The sequence below is a fragment of the Perissodus microlepis genome, chromosome 19 (genome assembly GCF_051167445.1).
Source record: "Perissodus microlepis isolate ML-2025 ecotype Zambia chromosome 19, ASM5116744v1, whole genome shotgun sequence".
Taxonomy (NCBI): Eukaryota; Metazoa; Chordata; class Actinopteri; order Cichliformes; family Cichlidae; genus Perissodus; species Perissodus microlepis.
Window position 1 is genome coordinate 7,559,997 of NC_140479.1, and position 19,178 is coordinate 7,579,174.

The 19,178-nt window shown below is 46.4% G+C and overlaps 4 protein-coding genes and 1 non-coding gene across 5 annotated transcripts; 3 read left to right on the forward strand and 2 right to left on the reverse strand.

Moving 5' to 3' along the window:
• The first annotated feature begins 1,183 nt into the window (after positions 1–1,183).
• On the forward strand, positions 1,184–5,318 carry ldah (lipid droplet associated hydrolase). The gene is made up of 7 exons (XM_084915324.1): positions 1,184–1,280; positions 1,558–1,737; positions 2,546–2,680; positions 2,748–2,917; positions 3,650–3,890; positions 4,236–4,318; positions 4,701–5,318. Exons 2-7 carry the CDS (start codon positions 1,620–1,622, stop codon positions 4,938–4,940), a joined length of 987 nt encoding a protein of 328 aa, XP_084771450.1. The 5' UTR covers positions 1,184–1,280; positions 1,558–1,619; the 3' UTR covers positions 4,941–5,318.
• Positions 5,319–5,826: 508 nt separating this feature from the next.
• On the reverse strand, positions 5,827–8,171 carry gdf7 (growth differentiation factor 7). The gene is made up of 2 exons (XM_084915515.1): positions 8,012–8,171; positions 5,827–7,100 (listed from the first exon to the last, which is right to left on the reverse strand). Exons 1-2 carry the CDS (start codon positions 8,169–8,171, stop codon positions 6,184–6,186), a joined length of 1,077 nt encoding a protein of 358 aa, XP_084771641.1. The 3' UTR covers positions 5,827–6,183.
• Positions 8,172–10,714: 2,543 nt separating this feature from the next.
• LOC146365320 (U4 spliceosomal RNA) lies at positions 10,715–10,854 on the forward strand. Its single transcript, XR_014798741.1, has one exon. It is a non-coding gene; the product is annotated as a U4 spliceosomal RNA (small nuclear RNA).
• A 1,583-nt stretch (positions 10,855–12,437) lies between these two features.
• alkbh1 (alkB homolog 1, histone H2A dioxygenase) lies at positions 12,438–18,009 on the reverse strand. The gene is made up of 7 exons (XM_084913966.1): positions 16,811–18,009; positions 15,951–16,127; positions 15,406–15,514; positions 14,756–14,918; positions 13,648–13,738; positions 13,322–13,515; positions 12,438–13,244 (listed from the first exon to the last, which is right to left on the reverse strand). The coding sequence occupies exons 2-7, from the start codon at positions 16,086–16,088 to the stop codon at positions 12,803–12,805; spliced, it is 1,137 nt and encodes a 378-aa protein (XP_084770092.1). The 5' UTR covers positions 16,089–16,127; positions 16,811–18,009; the 3' UTR covers positions 12,438–12,802.
• Positions 16,322–18,939, forward strand: slirp (SRA stem-loop interacting RNA binding protein). Its single transcript, XM_084913967.1, has 4 exons — positions 16,322–16,631; positions 18,002–18,060; positions 18,302–18,409; positions 18,662–18,939. The coding sequence occupies exons 1-4, from the start codon at positions 16,568–16,570 to the stop codon at positions 18,728–18,730; spliced, it is 300 nt and encodes a 99-aa protein (XP_084770093.1). The 5' UTR covers positions 16,322–16,567; the 3' UTR covers positions 18,731–18,939.
• Positions 18,940–19,178: the final 239 nt, after the last annotated feature.

Here is a 19,178-nt window from a genome sequence, read left to right on the forward strand (position 1 = left end):
TGGAGCACAGCTGAGGATAACTAATAATGACTCAGGAGAAAGTTAAACTGAAGACAGACACAGAGAACAGCAACCACCAAAATACAACGGGAAGACAGAAGCAACTGAACGAGGAGAATCCAAAATCAAACAATGCAAAATGTTAAAGTAACTCGAAGATATAAAAATGAAAAACAAGACCCTTAAACCCAAAAACTCAAACCTGGGCCCAGACCAGCAGACCAAAGCAAAGAACAAACCCTTCACATCTGTCTGGGCCGTGCTGGGCTCTGAGGGTGTAAGAGTGAGCTCAGGATGAAACTAAAATAACCGGGATAAAACTGAAAGCACTTCGTGTGTGACGACAGCCACACGAGCTCAGTGTGTGGATCACTATTATTATCACGTTCACACCAACGTGTTGCCAACACAGATGTCTGCTGAGGGCCTCTGTGAAAGTGACTGGCTTTAATATTAAACACTTCACACAAATGAATGTACATCATTTTGTGATGTTAAATCAGCTGATAAAAACTAAGGACTGATTATTTTTTTGTTTGTTTCGTTTTTGCTGAAAACATGTTTAATAAAAAGAGGGCGCAGGTTTAATAAGTTAGAGTTTCAGTCTGGATGCAACTGAAAAAATCCCCCCAAATTTGTGTAATTTTATTTACAATCATTCACAAAGTTTTTCTTTATATTAAAATGCGCAAAAATTACATAAATTGCAAAAATGAATGGCAGAGAGGAAAAGTGCAAAGTTCATTTTTCTTATTATTATCATAATGAAAGGACGAATTCACTTCAGCACATGCATGTTGTATTTATTTGAAATTAATGCCAGTCATTTCTATCATTTATGCAATTTAATGTGACTTTAAAGATGAGATATTTATCTTCATGTTCATCTGAAAGTCTGGGATGAATATAAATATGTTACAGAAGCCAAGACGATAAATATGACTTATAAAAACTGAAATACACAGTATGACAAACAAAAAGGTAAATCTCGTTACATAATAAACTGAGGAAAATAAAAATAACGGATAAAATCTTTTTTAACAATGAACAAAATAAAATAATAATGGTCATTTGGTACGTTAAAGTAAACAGCGGGTGTAGTTACACTCCGGGCCCGTGGAGGCGGTAATGAGCTGGAAACTGAACCGGCCAATAAAAAGAAGAAGCTGCGTTGCAGCTGGCCAATCACCGTGCAGCAGTGCGAAGCAGGAAGCGGTTGAAAGCGAGCAGCACCTGCATGGAGAGGATATCGTAGTACTTATTCGTAATTGTTCTGACAGGTAAACAGTTTTATTTACAGCGTGTCATAGTATCAGCTTCTGGTGTGACGTCAGCCTGTGAACGGTTTAGTCTGCAGTCTGTTAGCGGTTAACAGTGGTTGGTTAGTTAGATAGATAGTTAGTTAGGTGGTGGTTAGTTAGTTATTGGGTTTTCAGGTAAGTTAAAGCTTATTTTCAGATCTCAGATCAGCTGTTAGTGAGACACGTGACCAGCTGAAACCTGCAGAGTGAACACCCGCAGCTGTGAATGTGAAGCTCAGTCTGAACCTTTGATCAGACTGGAACCTTTGGACCTGCTGATACACCTGTGATACACCTGCGTGTCTGTCCTCGGGGCTGATGATGGACCCACCACACACAGACTTCTTCTACTGCTGCGGAGCCGCCACGGAGCTGCTCAGGTTTGGATCCTGCCCCCTAACCTCTGCACACAAGGTGCTCTTCCTCATCATCCCAGGTGAGCCCCGCCACATCCACAGCTCAGCAACACCTGTTGTGTTTCATACTTCCGGAGGAAGCTGTGCTCAGGAGTTCAAACATCACGACATACCCTGTACTGAAGGAATACTGCAGTACAGCACAGTAATACTGTAGTACAGATGCAGTATTGCTGTAGTACAACTGCAGTATTACTGTAGTACAGCTGCAGTTTTACTGTCGTACAGTGCAGTTTTACTGTAGTACAGATGCAGTATTACTGTAGTACAGATGCAGTATTACTGTAGTACGGCTGCAGTATTACTGTCGTACGGCTGCAGTATTACTGTAGTACAACTGCAGTATTACTGTCGTACAGCTGCAGTATTACTGTCGTACAGCTGCAGTATTACTGTCGTACAGATGCAGTATTACTGTCGTACAGCTGCAGTATTACTGTCGTACAACTGCAGTATTACTGTCGTACAGATGCAGTATTACTGTCGTACAGATGCAGTATTACTGTCGTACAGCTGCAGTATTACTGTCGTACAACTGCAGTATTACTGTCGTACGGCTGCAGTATTACTGTAGTACAGGGCAGTATTGCTGTAGTACAGCTGCAGTATTACTGTCGTACAGATGCAGTATTACTATAGTACGGCTGCAGTATTACTGTAGTACAACTGCAGTAATACTGTAGTACAGCTGCAGTATTACTGTAGTACAGATGCAGTATTGCTGTAGTACAGGGCAGTACTCTGATTTGGACTGTGACGTGCTCTGGATCAGGTTTGCGGTTACCGTGGTTACCACAGGCCTCGCTGACCTCGTGCTGTCTGTCACAGGTAACCCAGGTGTGGTGGGCTTCTACAGGACCTTCATGCAGACGCTCCACAGCAGGTGTGGCTACCAGCACCCGGTGTGGGCCGTAAGCCACGCCGGCCACTGCGCTCCTCCGGACTCCATGGACATGATCGAAGGTACGCACGGCTCTGCTCGCAGGAGAGAGCTTGTTCGGGTGTTCTGACATCTCTATTCCTATTGCAGACAGCGCCTCGGCGCCGGAGGACGACGTGTTCGGTCTGGACGGGCAGGTCGAACATAAGCTGGCTTTCCTCAGGAATCACGTTCCCAGAGAAACCAGCCTGGTCTTGATCGGTCACTCCATCGGCTGCTACATCATTCTGGAGATGATGAAGAGAAATCCTGAGAGGAAGGTGAGTCATCGCAGTTCTCCGGTCTGAGGAGAAACCACAAATCAGCCTCGATCCACAAAAACACACAGCCTACAGCACGCACCAACACGCCTCCACCCAAACAGTGGACAGTGGACGGTGGACGTAGGGAAGGCTCCAGAGCTCAGACATGACCGTGCCGAAGCGTGGTTGTCTCAGCCTGATCACATGATCAGCAGGACGGAGGCTCTGTGTGAGAACGAAACTAAAAACAAGCCAAATGAGTTTTTACTTATTGGGATCGTTTAATCCCGGAATACGACGGCCGCTTTGAGGTTTCTGTCGTTCAGAAACGGAGACTCTTTATGTTTTTATTGTCGCTTATTTCATCCTTCGCCTGCTGCTGTCGTTCACAGCGGGAGTGCCACATGTTTGATTTGGCACGCCCTTCCTTTCTCTCCTCCCGGGATCAAACGGTTTGTTAGCCTTTGTTAGGTGAATGCGTACCTGCTACACCGCGGAGCGCTCTGTGGGGGTTTGTTGGAATCACAAACTGGAGCGCGTCACCAGCTCGGATGGCGCCCAGCGAGTTCCTGGCTGAGGGCACTGAGCCCTCCCTTCACTTCCCTCCCATCACTTTTTCAGGAAACGGATTAAATGACATAAAAATCTCCCTGCCTCTAATCCGGGAGTTTCCGCAGTTTGCAGCTTCCCGTCTCGGAGCTTTCTGTTGTCTGTCTGAAACCTTCTGTCTCCTCTCTGTTTTTAATGCAGGTCCTGAAGGCGCTGCTGCTGTTTCCCACCATCGAGCGCATGGCTCAGAGCCCTCAGGGGAAGGTCATGACCCCTGTGCTGTGTCACATGCGTTACGTGGTCTACCTGCCCCTCTTCCTGCTCTCGCTGCTGCCCGACAGGCTCAAAGTCGGCCTCATCAGACTGATGCTGGGGGGAATCCGCTCTCTGGACCTCACTGTGGTGCAGCCCACCCTGGGTCTGCTCAGTGGAGACTCTGCAGGTCGGCCATGCTTCGTTCTTCTGTGAGATATGCAGCGAGGGCAGATGCTTTTCAGACTGCAGACATTTGTCTTTGATAAGAAGCTTTTATGTGATAACACAGAGACAGAATTATGGAGAGAAACCCTGTCAGCACCAGAGGTGCCTGCAGAAAGGTGGAGGGGGGGGGGGGGTTACATTTACAACATGCATATTAATATACAGGGAGTGAAAGAGCTCAGTGCATGATGGGAATTCCCCCAGCAGGCTGGCAGCCGGTTCAGATTTAACAGCTGAGGTTTGAAATGTTGAGTTTGCAGCGAGAGCCGGACCAGCTTTAACCTCTGTGGTTTGTTTCCACGTGCAGCCAATGCCATGTACCTGGGCGGGCAGGAAATGAAGAAAGTTCTAAAAAGAGACGACACGACTATCGGGAAACATCTCGACAAGGTAAGAAAAGCCCCGCCTACAAGAGGAGTGAATGAAAATGAAAGCCAGATACCCGTGCAGGTGCTGTCGCCTTTTTATTAAAGACAGCACTTCTGATTGCTCAGGCTTCACTTACTGCTCTGTTCTGTACACTTTGGACACTTTACCGACCTCATGACCTGACGCCGCTCCCAGCGCTCCTGTCAGATGTTATGGCAGAGCTCGGCATCGGCAGTCTGACTCTGAGGGTCAAAGGTCAAACCTGTTGTTCCCCTGGTCGCGCTGAGCGGATCGGCCCTCCGCTGGCTGCAGGTTGGCGATCAGCTCATGGAGCGCTGTTTTGATCACGCCCTCTAAAACCACGTTTCCCCATTTCTCTCTGTCTGTCTGTCTGTGCTTTCAGCTGATATTTTATTACGGAGCGACCGACCACTGGTGCCCGCTGCACTATTATCACGACATCAAGCAGGACTTTCCTCTCGGCGACTTCAGGCTGTGTGAAAACGGCTTCCGTCACGCCTTTGTGCTGGACGCCGGACGAGAAGTCGCTGAAATGGTGTTTGAATGGATCCGTGAAGATTTACGGAGCCGAGTTCCCGGTGACCAAAACCCTTCATTCAGTGCCTCAGCTGGACGTTTGTAACGAGACCACAGAGCTGAACCAGAGGTTCATGTTGTCTCTGTGTAATAAGATGTGCAGGCGTGGAAGCTGTACAAGTTTGTGCTCAGTGAAAACACTAAACACAGCATCAGCCTTCAGGGGCCACATGCTTCCAACTCTTATATCCTGGCTAATCATATAAAAATGTACAACGATGGCATGAGGGCGCTCATCATACAGACCAAACATTTATTAAAGTTTAGAAAATTTACAGTGAAAATTCAAAGAAGTCCAGATGAAGCCGCAGATGTGAGGAACAGTATTTTTAATGCATGTGAAATAACTGCTGTAATATTAACTGTTGTTTATAATTGTGGGAATAAATGAAAACTTAATTTATTAAACACACAGATTACAACAGGCCGTGTTACTGCTTCAGGTTAGGTCTGAAGATAAAGTTAATCCCACTTCAGGCTCCTGTAAGTGTGTCGCAGCATGAAGCAGTGAAAGTCTCGCTCTGTGTTCTCGGAGCAGATTTTATTTCTCTTTTCTATCTTTCCGATTTCCCCGCTGGTCGACCTCGATGGGTCCTCGATACCTCCCAGCTTAAAAATCTTGGAAAAGTTCCCGAGCACCAGTATCTACCGGGCCACTTTACAGGTGTGCGTGCAGCCAGTGGAAAAGTGTTCAGAGCTGATGATGAAGATGAAACTCTCACCGAGTCTCGCTGCACGAATCCTGACAGGTCGTCCAGAGTGAGCACATGAAGGCGTGCGCTCATCACCGTGCAGATAGCTGTGGCTGCACGTCCTTCACGGTGAAGATCATGTGATGTTAATGCAGCTGGAACTGAACACCGGTCGGTATGAATAAAAACACAAACTGAAGCAGTTACATGAAAACCATTTATTAATTTCTCAGTCAGTAAAAAGTGGCTGTGTGAGGGCAGGTTCATGGTTATAGACTGAACGGCTGGTGCTGAGTTCAGTAAACTAACAATAAACACAAACTAATATTCCAGATGTGGTGTCAGATGTAATGAGGTGACGGGCATCTGTGAGACTAAATCTTTGCTTCTTGGTTCATGCTGAGAAAAATCTGAATGCAGGAAGTGAGAGTTACAAATATGCAAATGGAGCAAAAATAACTTGTTAACACGACTTCAGATGGCGAAGCATCGTCATCTATCAGAGGCTTGTTCTGTCGTGATTGGCCACAAAGACCAGAGCAAAAACACAAACATTGCCGGTGTTGCTCTAATCTTAGACCAGTGTTTGTGCGTGTGCTACCGGCACCCACAGCTCTCCACCACCATGTTCTCGTACTGCTTGTAGACCACGCTGCCGGCTGAGTCCATGTAGAGGATGCTGATGGGGCTGAGACTGGAGGGGACGCAGCAACTGGGTGGGCTGAGATCAGGGTCCATGGAGTTCATCAGGGTCTGGATCACAGCGTGGTTGGTGGGCTCCAGGTGGGCGCGCAGCGGGAAGTCGCACACGCCGTCGCAGCGGCGCGCCTCATAGTCCAAAGGGGCGATGATCCAGTCGTCCCAGCCCAGGTCTCTGAAGTTCACGTGCAGCGGTTTCCGGCTGCAGCGGCTCCTCCTGCCTCCTCTCGCTGCCCCACCGAAGGACCGTTTGGACAGAGCTCTCTGTCGATGCCGGCGGTTCTTCTTTACGTGTTTTGGAATAAGTTTCGGAGGCTTCAGGAGGCTAAATCCACCGCCCTCGCTCTTCATCCTGTGCGTTACCTCTCCGAAAAGACTGTCGGCGGTGTTGGTATGCCAGAAAGCCACCAGCAAAGCTTTCTCCTGGGTTGGGCAAGGGGTGCGACCCAGCCCCAGGACCAGCGGGTCAGCCACCTTGTTGGTCAGTTCAGAGAAGGCCAGGAGATGGAAGCAGGCCTGCGGTGGCTCCAAAGGATTCCTCAGATGGGCCTTCATGCCAGACCACACGTCAAACACCTCCCACCTGGGAAGACCACCACCCAAAACCTCGACAGTTCTGGAGTCCAGCAGCTGTTTCTCCGAAGAGCAGGAGTACAGGCGGATGTCGTAAAGGTTTCCTCCGCTTGTTAGGGTGGGTCGAAGGTCTGCCGGAGGCTTCCTGAGGATTCTCAGCTCGGCCTCCACCAGCTCTTCCATCCTGGCCAGGCTGGACAAGTCGAAGACGTAACGCTGGCCACTCTCCCATGATGGAGGATCTGTGGATAAGGAAGAAAGTAAAGGTAGAACACGCAGCATGTAACTTTATGTGCAGGTCTGAAACTTAACCCAACACTGGTCTTTGGTCACATGTGGGACTCAAGCCTCAGTCTCCAATACAGCTCTTTGGCTCTTCATATGATGTCAGCTCTAAGTCTTTATGGCATTCATCAAAGTCAGTGATAAACATCATAAAGGGAACTGGGTGATGGTAAACAGGAATGATATTTACAAAAGTCATTCCTGTTGTTAAACCCGTTTAACAAAAACAGGAAGTTAAGAAAGAAATGCACTAAAATGCTGCTGAAATGATAAAGCTGATGTGTTGGTGTAGGTGGATTCATTCATGGATTTCAAATCTATTAAAAGTTTTTCAGGCTGACTTAGGGGAGGATTTAGATAATTTGAGATAAATTATCAAATTTTCAGGAGCGGGACCACGCCTCCAAACACGCCCCTTCTGGCCCTTATCTATATGTGACCGACACCCCCACCCCCCGTTCTACAAGCTGTTCGTTCTTGTTTTTGTGTAGAATCAGAAAGCAAAGCAGAGCTTTCCCCAAACCACAGCTGAGTTCATGTCTAAGCTGTTCACCTTTGTCTACTGAAACGCTGTCAAACCGAAAATGAGGACGAGAGCCCAGCGAGTGAATGGCAATGAAAACTGTAAACCTGGAGATGAGACCTTCTGATGGTCACAACATCGCAAAAACCCGCATAAATAATCACTTCTACTAACTTTAAATTCTTTACTGACTTTAAAAATCAGTGATACATTTAGTAATCTGTGTCAACAATGGAAATATGGTTGTTTAAAACAGAATAACACCAAATATAGATGTAATAAAACTAGAACATTCAGTTTTTTAGGCAGGATTTTGAAGGAAAGTGAATTAAATTGGTGTCAAACCTTGTCCTTGGTCCACAAAACTTGTAACTGTGTTAGCAGCTCCTGCTCCGTCTGAAACATCAAAGTCTCTACTTTGAGGTTTGGACAGCGTTTGGTATAAAAACACCATGTAGTCGTGGAGGACCACCGAGCCGTTAACTGACCGATCTCTCCTCATCATGCTCGTGTTCGTGCCCCACGGCGAACTGGACTGCAACGCTCCGGTCCACTCTATCCCGACCCAGAAAGCAAAGCAGAGCTGAAACAACATGGGTCGGTCCATCTGAGGTGCTGTCCTCAAGTTAAATGAAGAGCTTCAGGTGGGGGTGAGACAGAGAAAAATCCCCTCTGACTTTCATTCAGAGGATCATCTTCATGTAGATCGTCTGTGTACCTGCATGCAGGTGCACAGGTAGACAGTGCCCCCTGCCAGCTTTGTAGATTAATAGACACGTGTCACATTAAAGGAAAAATGACTACAAGGTGTTTTCAAAAGAAGTTCCATTTTATGCCTCAAAACCAGCTTCAGTGCTCCCGGCATTGATTGTCTAACACTCAGCTGGATCTAAGCATTTCAGAAGAAAACCCCTCCTTTGGTTTAACGTGTAACTCGAACCTACAGCCGTGCAGAGCCACCAACGCCTTCACTGTGAGCATCAGACTTTTTCCTAATTTATAAAGAATGCATTCTGAATGTTTGAATCCCAGGTTTTGTTGGTCAACACAGACTCACTTTGGAATGTAGTTTTTATACATTGTATCTTATTAACCCTGCCTTTTCAATACACTGCACTCGTCATATGTACAGTAATTACAACTATTTGACAATTTAAAATTATTATTTTAAATTGTTATTATTTTATTATTATTATTTCTAACTTTCATGATACAACACAAAACATGAATACATTACAAAATATATCTTTACATGAATGTACTGCTCAAAAATAAAAAAAATAAAAACGTTGTATCAAGTCAGTAAAGCTCCTGGATCAAAATCAGAATACTTTATTAATCCCTGAAAAAATTATGTGGTTACAATTGCTCCAGGATGATAAGGACAATAACAGACAGAACTAAATTAAATGTCTTAATGCATTCTCAATCATCCAGGTAAGTAAATCTCCAAAAGTTGATTCTGTTCATCTGGACTTAGCGTTTTCAGTGGGAGAAACGTTTCGTCACTCATCCAGGTGACTTCTTCAGTCTCAGCTGACTGCAGGTTTCCCCAATCTTATAAACAGTACATTTGCATAATGACTGAAACCAGCCCACTGTTCCTTCAGTGGGCTGGTTTCAGTCACCATCAGTGATGTGAGTGTTGGGAGTGGCGCATGGGAAGTTGTCAGGTATTATGATTTCTTTGGAAAATTAACACAAGATGCGACTCAAATCCTGCATTGATTAAGATTTTTTATTTATTTATTTATTTTCTTTTGTAATTCCAGGTTTGGTTTGTTCAAAGATAAGAATTTGTATAATTTTTTTGTGATGAACAATAATAATTTTGAAAATTGAATTGATTGCAATAAGCACTGTTTCCATCAGTTCATTTTGCAGTTAACATGTGAACATGTTGGATGATCTGTCTGCTGTCACTCGATGGGGCTGAGGTCTGAATCTGAGGGCAGCTCCTGTAATCACAAAGATAACAGAACCATCAAACTCAGATATAAATTTTATCCCTCAAAATTGAAATAAAGCTGATTTTTCTGTCCTCACACACTCAGGATCTGAAGTTCTTCTCTTACATTTTTTTCAGTATTACAGTACACTACAGTACTTTAATCCATAGTTCCTGATTAATGAGGAGTTACTGAAGTACAAGCTTTTAAAAAAATGTTACTGTCTTTACAGATGTGGCAAGAGACTGAAAACATGCTGTTGTTTGCACATATTTAATATTCAGCTCTGCACAGGAGCTGCAGAAGGATGCAGCCTGTTGTTTTTACAATATAATACTAGTAATAAAAGTACAGTAACGGTAATTAGTGACCGAGCAGCCCGGGGCGTTTCTCTTGATTTCTTTAGTAAATTCATTCACCTGCACAGATTAGCTAAATGAACCCTGACAGCCGAGTGCTCATCTTAGCTAGCTAGGTCTCAGGACCGAGCTAAGGACGGTAGTTACGGATTAGCTTACAAACACATTTAACTTACCGAAAAAGTGCAGCGGGGTCTCGGGTCCTTCTGTCGGGTAGTCCAGTTTACTGAAGAACACCTCAGGCCCTCAGGTTAAAACACTCGGTCGTGTTTTCGTAGCGTAAACGCTGGCCCTCCTCTCAGAGCCTACGCTCTATCTGCTATTCCCGAACATAGATACGCAAGTTTCTCCGTGACTGCAGCTGCCAGTCAAAGCTGCTATGATGACGTTTCACCCCAATTTAACATCACCGCGGTAGGAATTAGAATCAAACTTATGGGAGAGGAGACCCCTTGGACATAAAACAGCTTGATGAGAACTATTGAAAACAAAAGAAAGAATCTTTGGAAAAAAATTATCTAAGGAGAATACATTTATTTTAGTCTGACCCCAGTCCCATCCGCTAACATGGAGGAGGCGGGGTTTATGACCTATACTGCAGCCAGACACCAGGGGGCGATAGAGACGTTTTGGCTTCATTTTTGGGGTGCTGTCGCGTCGTCCATCTTTTATCTTTTATACAGTCAGCTGTGATACGAGTGTTGATTCATACCCACCTGAAAAGCTGAAACTCACTGGTCATTCTTGTGCAGAAGCAATTTCATAGTCTATGAAGTTCTACTGAGACGTGATTATTGCTGGTTGAAAACTTTAACCAATTCCCGCCTTGATGACTTGAAACACAGTCAGCTATGGCAATTTTTGCTGGTCTCTCAGGAGACTTTGTCGCTTGTTTCAATGTTAATTTCTGGCGTTGTCAATTTATTATTTCTATCTGTCGCTTTTGTTGAGGGAAGGTGTCAGGTAGTGAGAGTTCTTGGTAGTTAAGCGGCTTTGAACGAAAAGCGTCTCAACCTCTTCAAGTGCACTTGATGACGTTTAACTTGAGAATCTTTTTTCTATTCTAAGAGCTACTGGTGGAGAAGAGGGACATGGACCCTGAGGCAAGGTGTGAAAATGGGTACATGGCAACATTAATACAAGATGTGATATATATATATTGATGTTCATATCAATTTCAGCTGGATAGTGTAGTGGTAAGACTCTACGCCTTTGGAGTGGGAGTCACAAGTTCAAATCCTACTTGAGCCTCTGCATCCAGTGCTTTTCTCATAGTTAGTGTGTAGTGTAGTCTAATAGTTTTGTTGTGTGTCAGAACAATGATGCAGAACAGCTGATTGTGCTGTAAATAGTTTGAAACACCTTTAAAAAGAAAATAGCTACAAAAAAAATAATAGCTGAATTACTTTTTTGATAGAAGTATTTATTCTTTTTCTTTTAATTGGAAGTAAAAAATAGTATTAGAAATAGTAAAAACAAGGTATTTATTTAAACAAGATAAATACTTTTATAGTATTTATGTTAAAAACAATAAATTCTTTTTTACTTATAAATTTCCAAGTAGGTAATTTGATTGGGGGGTCTGGACCAAGGTAATTTGATTATCTTAGCCTGCTGTTGCTTTTGAGTAATGTCTCCTAACACCACGTAGCCTTTGAAGGATGCCACCAGTTCAGTACTCGTGAACTCTCATTGCGCTCTCAGTACTCTTGATCTTTCTGTCAACAAACCTCACATTCTAAGCTAAATGTTGCTTCTTCCTGACGTTGCCGACCTCGGGGAGGACGATATCCCCCGTCTTGGCGTCCTGACTCCTCCTTGCCGTAGCACATGTGTTGTACCTCATCACCATGAGAGATAAGCACTGGATGCAGAGGCTCAAGTAGGACTTGAACTTGTGACTCACTCCAAAGGCGTAGAGTCTTACCACTACACTATCCAGCTGAAATTGATATGAACATCAATATATATATATCTCAGCTATTTTTTTTTGCAGCTATTTTCTTTTTAAAGGTGTTTCAAACTATTTACAGCACAATCAGCTGTTCCGCATCATTGTTCTGACACACACAACAAAACTATTGACTACACTACACACTAACTATGGCGCAAATCTCTCACAGTGAGGGTGTTTTTGGTTTTGTTTTTGCTCACAGGCTTTCGAGCGTTTTCCTTATAAAACGATGTTTTTACCGTTTCTTCCTGCAGTAAATATAAACAACGATCAACACAATTTAAAAACTGGTATAAAGTCCACACTTTTCCCATCAGTTGTTCCGTCTGTCCTGCTCACATCTCCAATGGTTGTACACGTTGTCATTAATGTGTCATAGCCTGTCAACCACGTTGATTAGCTGTGTATATACCAATGTGAATCGCATCATTGGCTGGACTATGGGATAAGGTGGCATCGTTCTGATCCCATACGGGAGCAGCCAGTCACTGACTCACACTGCAAAAGAGAATTGTTAAAGTTTTAATTTTAATTCAGGTTAGATTTTTTTTCTGTGCGCAGAGACGTGCACAGCTTAGAGGGAACATTGCATACATACATAGAGCTCGATCTGGGTACTGGATTATATCTTCTTTCTTCATGACTACTGCTCACTGAATCAGTTTAAGGTACCAAGGACTGTATTCACACAATCGTTAAACAATCATTTTAACACTGAACTGGATCCAGACCGACTCCTAAGAGTTCATCTTTAGATCGGGTCTCGTCCCGTCTCTGGCAGCATCTACACAATGACCCCCATAAATCCTTTAACAAATAAACACAGTAACCAAGCAGAAGCCGTCCTTCATGGAGGTCCGTGCTGTAAGTCCCCTCAGTGAGTCTCTGCAGCATAAGGAGAGTCACTGCTGCTCCTCTTCCTCTTTCCGCTCTCTCCATCATCGTATCCGTCCGTCTGTCCAGTGTCCCCGGTTTGGTGAGAACGGGGAGTTTCTGGAAATTTCTGTCCAGGTACCAGCACCTGTCTGACAGTTACATTCACTCTGGAGCTCTGGATGTACCTGGAGCAGACAGCCCATTCCTCCTCGGACACCGGCTCCACCACGGAGCCTTCCTGTGGTGGGGGGGTCTGGATGCATCCCCCCGTCTCTAATGCCAGACGCCCCGGAGGTGCGGGGAGGATTCGTGGGACCGCGTGGTACAGAAGGCGGCTGGGTCCTGACATCACCATCACGTCCCCACTGTGCATGAGCATGGCTGTGGGGGGGTCCTGTCTGCGGGGGCCGCCCAGGAGAAAGATGGCTGACTGACCAAAACTGTAAAGACAACACGGAAAAACAGGGAATTCAAACATGTCCTTCGCATAACGACGGTGAAAAAACAAGCATCCCACCTAAACGACAGCAGCGGTCGAGTGTGGTCCAGCTCCGACTCGTCCACGTGGATTCCCAGAGAAGAGTCTGATCGGTAATAGTTGAGGATTCCCGCTTCCGAGATAAAGCCAGGGAAGCCGCAGGCAGCTGTCACGTGAGCGGAGAGGAGGTGGAGGTCACGTGGGAAAGGAGTGTGACTGCTGGGAGAGTACGTCTGCAAACAGGAGGGGAGGAGTGAGATGAAGAGAAAGGGCGCCACAACAGACCGTGGCAAACGTTTGCTCTGAAACCGTCCCCGCCTGTGCTTCTGGAGGAGCAGCAGTGAAGAGGTGAAGCAGATGCTCACCTTTGTGTCCCAGTTGTAATGATAGCCCAGCGTGACCCAGCGCAGCCGCTCCAGGAGAGTCCGCGCTTCTCGTTTTCCAGCCGGAGAAGATCTGCGGATCAAAGTTTTACATATTGTGTTATTTCTTAAATCTGTAGATCTGGAACATATCGCATTGTTAAATAGTCTGGTCTGTTACTGTACTGGAGCAACTGTAACCCACATAATGTCCTTAGGGATTAGTAAAGTATGCTGATTCTGAAATAGGTTAAAGAGGAAGACGAGGGCACACAGTTTGTTCAAAGATCCGACAGCAGCTGAGCTCCCCAAACCTGCAAACAACAGCGGACCTTAAAACAGCGCCACCTGGTGGCACTGAATTCATTAGACACTGCAGCAGTCGAGCACCGAGGATTTTCAGTAATTAAACACTTGAGTTGCTTTTTCTTGCATAAAATAGGAAACAGAGGCTCCGAGGTTTTGTTTGTACTCTCATAAACACTAACCCTTCCTCACTTTTTCACTTCACTCTCAGCTTTCACAGCAGAAGGTCACAAAAAGCAGCTGCTCGACACCAACGATGGCAATACGAACATCAGGTTAAAGAAACAATCTGCGCTCCTGTCAACATCAGCGGAACGTCAGGCGAATGTCAGAGGAATTGTCGGGGGAACGTTGGGGCAGCGTCAGAGTAATGTCTGAGGAATATCATGGGAACATCAGAGGAACATTTGGGAAAAATCTGAGGAACATTGGAGAAATGTCTGAGGAACGTTCGAGGAACATTGGGGGAAGATCAGAGGAATGTTAGAGGAACGTTGGGGGAGAAAATGTGGCATTTTAAACTGGGTCATTTGCATAATTTGAGGATTTGGAAGAAGCGAAACAGTTTGAAAATCAGCTGTAAACTCAGAGCTCTGATGGTCTTTAGCCATGCTCAGACCGCCACCTCCAAACACGCACACGCACACACACGCATGACGAGGCGCAGATACACCTGAGCAGCTGGAGGCTGTGGTGGCGTCGCAGTGACTCCTGCTGGTAGTAGACTGTTTACCTTCATCGGGAGGTCGAGCTCCTCCTGCTGTGACCTGTGCAGCACGTACCTGTACACACCTGTGAGTCTCACCTCAGGCTGTGCACGCTCTGTCCCCAGATGTCCTGAGTCTCTAAGGGGGACATGTGCATGTCCAGGTTGCAGATGTTTGGTTTCTGAGGGTAAATCTTCAGACACTGTCGGAGCCAGAACGGCTGCGTGGCGCGCAGGAACGGATCGGAGATGAAGATGAACCCTGAACGAGGAAGAGCGCAGAATCATCATCATCATCATCGTGTACCCAGAGCACTAAACTCGGTCCAGTTCATGGGCCATCTTCAGATGAAGCATGAAGCAGGTAACAAAGACATAAAGCAGCTCGTGTGTTCAGCAGCAGGCCACAGCAGAGTGAATGCAGAGCATCGTCTTCATCCAGCGAGTCCTCGCTGGATGAAGACATTACGTTCCCAGTGGACAGCCAATCAGAACTGTCCATTACAGTCGAGATCATTCTACTGAGCTAACCTAAAAACACTTCAGTTCCTGAAACATGGAAAAATGAGACTAACTCTCAGTAACCTGCCTCAGAGCCGGCTTCTCCCTACACTTTACCTTACAGTACGAGGCGCCGCGAGGCAACTGTCGCTGTTATTTGGTTCTTTACAGCCGGATTGAATTGAACCAGACCGCACGCATTGCACCTCCTCTCAAAACTTTATTTAAACTCTGACGTGAGCGTGTACCTGGGTGTCCTCGCAGGCCGAAGGCTTGCCACTCTCTGACGGGCTGTAATCCGACTCTAGTGGCTTCCACATCGCTCACCGCGGCGGCGTTGAGGTTAACTGGAACAATCTACACACACACACACATCATTAGCAGACGTCAGGGATGTAAAATCATTTTCGCTCAGGTGCTGTCTGCACCTGTTCTTCAGCAGACCTGAACCAGTCAGGTGACACCCAGTCCACTGTGACGTCAGTCAGGTGGATTCAGGTGATCTGCAGATTCAGACTGTTCGTGTTTGAACTCTGACCCTCACACCTGTCTGCTGCTTCGACCACCTTCAAACTTCCCTCTGTGACACACAGTCATGGGTATGATCGATCCAGGTGAGTTTGATTTACACGAAAACCAGATCAGAAATGAAAGTGGACAGGTGAGGGCAGGTGGAGGTGACCTGTGGAACTGTTCACTTTGTTGGTCAGAGAAGTCAAACTTCAAACTGACCCATGAAAAAGAACAAGGAGAAAGATGGCTGCCAAACGCCGGGAGCGCGCTTTGCTCTCACCTGTTCACCAGGCGCACACCTGGAAAAGTCGATGACGTCGCTAAGGTCCGGCGGGGGGTTCCTTCTCCTGTAAAACTTGAATATCTTCCGAAACGAATCCTCTCCACCCTCCACCATGGAGGCTGCCATCTTAGCCATGACGTCATTGTCTTGCACGCCCTGCTCCGGAAGTAAAAACTAACAAAAATTAAAGAACAAAACAAACAAACAAACAAACAGACATTTAAACAGTTAACAGCGCGAGCGGGGAGAGACAAACTGTAACATGTTTCAATGTCACTGTGCACGCGGGTCACGGTGCTCAATCACGTGATCGAAGCTGCATTTACTGAACCTCGGAAATCATTTTTTCTTAAAAATGATTTTCTTCAGAGCCTTGATCAGGAATAAGAAACAGATTACAAATAAAATGCAGACACATCGAAATATTGGTTAAAAGGATTTGAGAGAAAAACGGAAGAACAACCAACTCTGAAAAATAAATTTGTTCAAAGTTAGGCTTGAAAGAATTCACATATTTAAACTCCTGCACTCCCACCAATCAGACGCTGTTTAATCGCTCTCAGCTCCCAGCTGGCCCTGAACGCACCATTACGTCACAGGTCAGAGGGAGCAACATGGCGGCGTCCAAGAAAGTGTTCGAGGTGTTCGTGTCTAAAGTGCCGTGGACTGTGGCCACCAGTGAGTCTGCTCATTATCAATCAGTCAGGTTTGATTTTAGTGACGACATGTGACGTGTGCAGCCGATCACGCGTGTCGATTATCGTCAGGTAGATTAGCACGCGAAGAAGGGAAGAATTTAACGTGCAGTAAGGTGTCCGGTAGGTCAGTCACGTGTCTGCAGCTTACAGGTGTTTTACCTGAGGCAGTTCACGTTAAAAGACTTAATACAGGCCGCGCTGATGACGTCAGAGCAGTTTTGCTTGAGTCACAGTTCAGAGTGATCCTCTGACTGATCCTGAGCTTCCGTCCACACTCTGAAGCACGAATAGAATAGAATATGCGTTTATTGTAACTGTGGGTCCTCCACCGCTGTGCAGGAATAAAATATAAAAAGTAGACAACAGGAATAAATAAAAGGAGGAATATGTAGAGAAACAACAGGAAGGCCCACAGTGGAGAGCAAAGTGCTCTGAGGTAGAAAAGACTTGGTGTGAACAGTCTGTGTGTGAGTGACCTGCGTGAGGAGGGTCACTCACACCATGGCTCATTGTGGGCAGGGTGTGGGTGGGTGTCCAAGTGGCCCAGGGAAAGAAACTGTGAGTGAGTCTGGAGGTGTGGGACCTGACTGACTTGAGGCACCCACCAGAGGTCAAACAGGTGGTGGGCGGGGTCACCTGTGCTCTGGTTTACCTGAGACAGGAGGATCTGTCATTCCCCTCCAGGGGTGGCAGATGACAGCCAGTGATTTTGTGGGTGGTGTTAATGAACGTTTGCACCACCTTCCTGTTCTCAGTCGTGGCCCCTGAGCACCAAACACCAGGCAGGAGGAGAGCACGCTCTCCACTGAGGAGCAGTAGAAGGCCAGCAGCAGGTCCAGGTTCTTCTTCCTCAGGACACCGAGGACGTGCAGCCGCTGCTGGGCCTCCTTTACCACGGCGATGGTGTTGTAGGTCCAGGTGAGATCAGGGGAGATGTAGGTGTCCAGAAACCTGAAGGTGGAAACAGATTCTACCCGTTCTCCATTTATAATGAGGGGGGACTGGACCTGTCTGTGCCTCCTGAGGTCCATTATAAGTTCTTTGGTTTTAAGGATGTTCAGCTTCAGGTTATTCTCTGGGTCCCAGGATCAGGGAATCTGAAGGTGGTCCAGTTTGGTGTTGAGCATCCTCACGGAGCTCTTCCTGTTCTCCAGATAGCTCAGTGCTGTGTGAAGGGTGACGGCATCCTTCGTGGGGTCGAGGGAGGGGGTGGACAGGCTGTGATGTGTGAGACACTACCCACTCGAAGCACTAGATGACGGCAGATGTGAGGGGATGTGAGAGGAAGCAGGACAGGTGAGGTGCAGACACTCAGGTGTTCGGACTGACGTGTTCCTGTGTGTGTTTCAGAGGAGATGAAGGAGTACTTCGGGCAGTTTGGAGCCGTGAAGAAGTGCCTGCTGCCGTTTGTAAGTAATCATCACTGACATCACTCAGTGTCACACAGTCACATGACCCGACAGGAAGTGATCACCTGTAGCCTCACAGCCACACACGCCTCAATTCAGCTCTGCATGTTTTTAGTGTGTCAGCACTGCCTGAGATGACGATGCGAGCAGCAGGTGGTGGCAGTGAGTGAGTGTGTATCTGTGTGTGTGTGCGTGTGTGTGTGCGTGCCTGCACGTCAGTGACGTCTCTGCGTGTCCTCAGGATAAAGAAACGGGCTTCCACAGAGGCTTCTGCTGGATCGGCTTCTCCTCCGAGGAAGGACTCAACAACGTTCTGCAGAAGGAGCCGCACGTGCTCGAGGGCGCCAAGGTAAGACCAATGTCACCAAAGGAAGGGCTTCTGGGTAATGGAGTCGCTGTGGTCTCTTTGAACCAGCAGTGGTCAAGTCAGAAGACCTCTGTGCTCCTCTGATCATCTGGATTAAACCAGATCACTTTTATGATGTCATCTTCTGCACGTTTGCAGAAGTTTTGCCTCTGATCGCTCAGTGTCCCCGCCCCCACAGACGGCAGCTGTGGCGGTGAAGGTGTGAGATGTTCTGACTGTTTGGTGTGTTTCCAGCTGCAGGTTCAGAGGAACAGACGCCCGTTCGCAGGACAGAAGTCGGACAAAGACGCCGAGTACGACTGACGCTCCGAGGATGCGCTGCTCTTCTTCTCTCCGTGCTCTGGCCGGCGTCACACTTCCTGTTTGATCGTCGTCACTGAATTGGTGACCAAGCCGTCAGTCCTCATCTTGTTATTTATTGTCAGCCGCCGTGCTGGACTTCCTGTTGCAATGTGAAACTGTTCATGCCGAGCTGTACAGAAAAAAGCCAATAAAGACCAAACTAAACTTCATTTGCCTCATGGTTCTATTGTCAGTAAAGACTTCCTCCTTCACTTTGGGAACAAAATGAAGGAAAAACTTTGAACAGACTTCTTTTAAAATAACATAAAGCAGAGGAAGTGACTGCATAGCAGACGGAGTCCACACAAAAATGTAAAACGACCAAGATTTTAGTTTTTACTTTTCAATAAAAACCAAACTGAATAGAAACTCGTCCATCCTGATGAAACCACACTTGTGTCTTTAAAGC

Excerpts from the sequence above, each read along its gene's own strand:
- slirp (XM_084913967.1), top strand. The coding sequence starts at position 16,568 with ATGGCGGCGTCCAAGAAAGTGTTCGAGGTGTTCGTGTCTAAAGTGCCG. Across the intron at positions 18,061-18,301 it reads AGAAGTGCCTGCTGCCGTTT|GATAAAGAAACGGGCTTCCA; the intron begins GTAAGTAATCAT and ends GCGTGTCCTCAG. Across the intron at positions 18,410-18,661 it reads ACGTGCTCGAGGGCGCCAAG|CTGCAGGTTCAGAGGAACAG; the intron begins GTAAGACCAATG and ends GTGTGTTTCCAG.
- gdf7 (XM_084915515.1), bottom strand. The coding sequence starts at position 8,171 with ATGATGAGGAGAGATCGGTCAGTTAACGGCTCGGTGGTCCTCCACGAC. Across the intron at positions 7,101-8,011 it reads TTTTGTGGACCAAGGACAAG|ATCCTCCATCATGGGAGAGT; the intron begins GTTTGACACCAA and ends CCTTATCCACAG.
- alkbh1 (XM_084913966.1), bottom strand. The coding sequence starts at position 16,088 with ATGGCTAAGATGGCAGCCTCCATGGTGGAGGGTGGAGAGGATTCGTTT. Across the intron at positions 13,739-14,755 it reads CAGAGCGTGCACAGCCTGAG|ATCTTCTCCGGCTGGAAAAC; the intron begins GTGAGACTCACA and ends TTTGATCCGCAG. Across the intron at positions 13,245-13,321 it reads CGACCGCTGCTGTCGTTTAG|TTTTGGTCAGTCAGCCATCT; the intron begins GTGGGATGCTTG and ends TTGTCTTTACAG.
- ldah (XM_084915324.1), top strand. The coding sequence starts at position 1,620 with ATGATGGACCCACCACACACAGACTTCTTCTACTGCTGCGGAGCCGCC. Across the intron at positions 1,738-2,545 it reads GCTCTTCCTCATCATCCCAG|GTAACCCAGGTGTGGTGGGC; the intron begins GTGAGCCCCGCC and ends TGTCTGTCACAG. Across the intron at positions 2,681-2,747 it reads CTCCATGGACATGATCGAAG|ACAGCGCCTCGGCGCCGGAG; the intron begins GTACGCACGGCT and ends TTCCTATTGCAG.